Genomic DNA, 4,027 nt, shown 5'->3' with positions numbered 1-4,027 from the left:
TTTTTTTTTTTTTTTTTAATTGAGATGGAGTCTCACTCTGTTGCCTAGGCTGGAATGCAGTATTGCGATCTCAGCTCACGGCAACCTCCGCCTCCCATGTTCAAGTGATTCTCGTGCCTCAGCCTCCCAAGTAGCTGGGACTACAGGCACCCACCACCACACCCAGCTATTTTTTGTATTTTTAGTAGAGCCAGGGTTTTGCCATGTTGGCTAGGCTGATCTTGAACTCCCGACCTCAGGTGATCACCCGCCTCGGCCTCCCAAAGTGCTGGGATTATGGGTGTGAGCCACCGCGCCCGGCCCCACTCTTCTGGAGGCCCTGGTGCCTGGGCAGCCTCCCAGTCTAGAAGGACTCCTTGCTGTCTCGGGTTTGCAGATTGTGTTTGCAGCTGCTGACAGGTGTGGCGAGGCCACATCCTCTTAAGTCATGGCCAGGCTTGGGCTGCAGCTGTGGACAGATGGGCGGCAGGTGCCCCGACACCCACAGCTGGCCCCCACTGCATGCACCTGGGAGCTGGTGGAAGTGAGGCGCCCGGAGCCCGGGATAGGAGTCCTCTCACCTGGCTTCACTTCGTCTTGGGGCTGCAGCTCCCGCTTGCTGGTGAGGCCATTCTTGTCGCTGAATGACCTGTGGTTGCCAACGGCATCTGTTTGCAGATCACAGAGGAAAGCCTCTGGGTGTGACTGTCATGCACCCCCTCCCGACACCCAAGGAAGGACACAGGGCTGCCTGTAGCCAACACACACACACACAACTTGACTGTGAAATAGAGCCCAGGGACAGACCCCAGAGAAGAGGGGGCGATTCTTCGCCAAGCTGAGGTAAGAGCTTGGCCGCTTGCACCAAGGCCAAAGGGAATGTGAGGGTTTGCACAGGAGGGGTGGGAGAAAGGGAGGTGTGTCTCCTGAAGGGCGGAAGAGGCCGGGAATCTGCCCTGTTGCAGGGGTTGTGCCCGAGTCCAGAGGAGCTGACATCTGAGCTGGCACTGAGCTGGCATCAAGCTGGGTGCCTCCCCGGCAGACAACAGGGGCTGGATCCTCATGTCCCTGAAAGCATGGGGGCCACTGAAGAGTTTAAGTTGTGACTGAATCCGATTTTTATTTTCACTCTGGCAGCTGTGTGCAAGATGGATTGGAGCCAGGGAGACAGAAGGAGAGAGACAGAGGGAGCGAGAGGGTCACAGAGGGAGAAAGAGAGGATGAGAGGGGAAGAAAAGGAGGTGCGGGGGCATGTGTGCGTTCGTGTGTGTGTGTGTGTGTGTGTGTGTGTGTGTGTTTTGTGGTGCAAAAATGGGGGAACTGTGATTGCAAGCAAAGAGATCCCAGAAGTCCAGGGAAGAAACGATGACAGCTGTAAACCAAGGGGCGTGGGGTGAGGGGAAGGGCTGCATTTGGGGCTGTGCAGGAAAGGAAATGGAAATGAGAGATGGCGAGGAGGGTGAGGACCCCTCCGCGTTTCCGGCTGGTTGGCCTGGGTGGACCATGCCATCTACAAGACTAGACAAAGGAAAATTAACTCCTATTTCCAGAGATGCTGTTCTTGGTGCTAAATTTATAGAGGAACCGTACGTCGCCCCATCTCACTGATGAACCTTCAGCCACGGCCACACTGTGTTCAGCAGCAGCTGGTGAAAAAACATTGTTTTTGCTGCATTTTCTAGCTGACCCTAGAAATCAGAGGCACACTGTTAAGTATTTTGACAAACAACTGGTCTAGCTACAGCTGAACCGGGCCATAAAATTGATGGCGAAAATGAGTTTGTTTTCCAATTAGGGTTCAAACTCTTCTTGACAAATAGATTTTCAATATTCCAAAGCAACACAGATAAATGTTCTTGTTGACCAGTTCCTCCTTTGTTTGGGCCCATAGCACACAAAGTTGAGCTGCCCTCAGAGGCAGAGCTCAGGGTTGCAAAGGGTTGAGGAGATCAGCCTCAGGCAGGTCAGGCCGCTCCACCGGCAGGGAGAGGAGGAGAGCGCCCTGCAGACACCAGGAGGCCCTGCGGTGAACAGCCTGGTCCGCCCAGCACGCCGCCTCAGGCAGCTCTGTCATCCCCGTGTCTGTTTCTTAAAACCTGACTCGGGCGGTCCTCCGAGTGACCCTGATGAACTAGTGTCTGCAGGAAGAGGAAGCTGTATTCGACTCTGGGACTGAGAACTAAGGCAGCTTTCCTTGGCATGGGAAGAAGTGCCTGAGGCCCCGCTGTGTTTTCCAAGGCCCTTGGAAAGGGCCTCCTCATTTGCTGCTCTGGCGGGCTCAGACAGGCCCTGCAAGCTGTTTGCATCCTTCCTCTGGCAGAAGGCAATACAGGGAGGCTTTTAAGGTGGATGGGAGGGGTGGAGGGGAAGGTGAGTTACAGAAGGGAGCCAAGGCCTCCTCTTGTCCCCTCCTCTGGAGGAAAGTCTGAAGGCATTGCTGCACAGACCAAGGATGTGGAGAAAGTAGAGGCCTGGGGCACCGGCCGGGGCGGACATGGGGAGGTGTCAGCCTGCAGTGCCCTATCTAGGGCTAGGGCTCACCTCAGGCAGCACGGGACACCGCTGACACGGATGACAACAACAGGACAGGGAGAGGGAGAGGGCAGGGACACAGGCGTGGGCAGTCAGGGTCACCTGAACCTCGTTTTGAGGACAGCCTGTCTGGGCTGCCTTCAGGCGATCTGGCAATTCCCGGGTGGAGCTTGGAGAAGGGAAGAGGGAGGCAAGACTTGGGGTCCGCTGACCTAGGGTGCTCTGCAAGCCAAGTTGAGTGTTTGGGGAGACCAGGGGCCTGGGGAGAGGCCCGGAACAGGGCCTCTAAGGACTGCAATGCGGGAAAACCGAGGAGAGCTTGAGCAAAGCCCAGGGTAGGAATCTCACACAGGGACAGGGCGGCAGAGCCGGGGTAGGAGAAGCTTCTGGAAAGAACCGTGCACAGATCAAGTGTGCAGACCAATGGAGACGGGCAATGAGGTCAAGAGGGAGGCCGGAAGGTCTGCCCAGCCGCAGGTGGAGGGGCAGGAGCCAGGGTTCAAAGCGAGGGGGCAGGTGGGGTCAGTAGCGGGGAGGCCATGCTGTCGGTCACTTACGTGGGCCCAGCAGGTAGCCCGCACTGTTCAGGGTCCAGCCTCGTTTTTCCTTGGCCTTGAGGGGAGAAAAGGGGGTCAGATGCCAGGGCTGTGCCTGGAGCCGATGCTGAATGGGTGCACCCAGGCTTTCCAGCACGTTAGAGGACTTAGAACAAAGCACGTGCTTTTGGATAGACCGGGAAATTGCAGGTTTACCCCTAAGTAAGCTATATTTGACATATAGGAGATACTTCACTTACGGGTCGCAGCTCGCGCATTCTCAGCGCACTGCACCCGTTTTAAGTGACTCTGAGGCCACGCCGGTGGCTCCTCGCCCTCTGTTCTAACTAAGCCCTGCGGAACGGGCGAGCTTCTTGCTTTCCCGAAGCCCTGACCCCAAGCGCAGCGCTCTCCCGGCGGTCTGGTTATAGCCCGGGGCTGTTGATGAACTCGGAGAAGCGCGCGGAGGAATCCCGGCGGAATCCCAGGGAGTTCCGGCCCCTTCTCGCGACGCCCGTGGCCAGGACAGCGCCCGCACTAGCCTTTCTACCATTGTCCCCGAGGGCAGGGCGGAGGCCGCCTCCTCCAGGAAGCCCTCCACGCCCGGCCGGCTCTGATGCCCGCTTGGCCCGGAGGAGACGCGCCCCGCACTTACCGGCGACCAGAGCCCCGCAGAGGCAGAAAGGGCAGCGGCCAGGAGGAGGGAGGCGAGCAGGAGGGCGCTGCCTCGGGCCATCTGGAAGGGAAGGACAGGGCGGGAGGGTCGGAACCCGGAGTGGGCTGCGCCCCGAGGCATGGGGTGCCGGGAGGCTGCAGGGAGGAGCAGAGGCGGCGGCCGGGCCGGGGCCCCTGGCGGAATCGTCCGCGGGCAGAGGGGAGCCGAAGGGGCGGCCTCCCGGGGGGCGGGGTCGGCCCGGCGCCAGTACCTTGAGCTACGGCTGCGCCCTGGGCCGGGGCGTCGGGGTCCCGGGGCGGCGGCG

General features: G+C 59.2%; 1 protein-coding gene across 1 annotated transcript; it reads right to left on the bottom strand.

Annotated features, from left to right (window-relative positions):
• Positions 1-304: 304 nt before the first annotated feature.
• GAL (galanin and GMAP prepropeptide) lies at positions 305-4,027 on the bottom strand. Its single transcript, XM_017886113.1, has 4 exons — positions 3,974-4,027; positions 3,703-3,783; positions 3,069-3,123; positions 305-647 (listed from the first exon to the last, which is right to left on the bottom strand). The coding sequence occupies exons 2-4, from the start codon at positions 3,781-3,783 to the stop codon at positions 421-423; spliced, it is 363 nt and encodes a 120-aa protein (XP_017741602.1). The 5' UTR covers positions 3,974-4,027; the 3' UTR covers positions 305-420.

This window comes from Rhinopithecus bieti, unplaced genomic scaffold (genome assembly GCF_001698545.2).
Source record: "Rhinopithecus bieti isolate Rb0 unplaced genomic scaffold, ASM169854v2 scaffold_1014, whole genome shotgun sequence".
NCBI lineage: Eukaryota > Metazoa > Chordata > Mammalia > Primates > Cercopithecidae > Rhinopithecus > Rhinopithecus bieti.
Note: the sequence above shows the minus strand (reverse complement) of the source record. Positions and strands in the feature narration are given on the sequence as shown.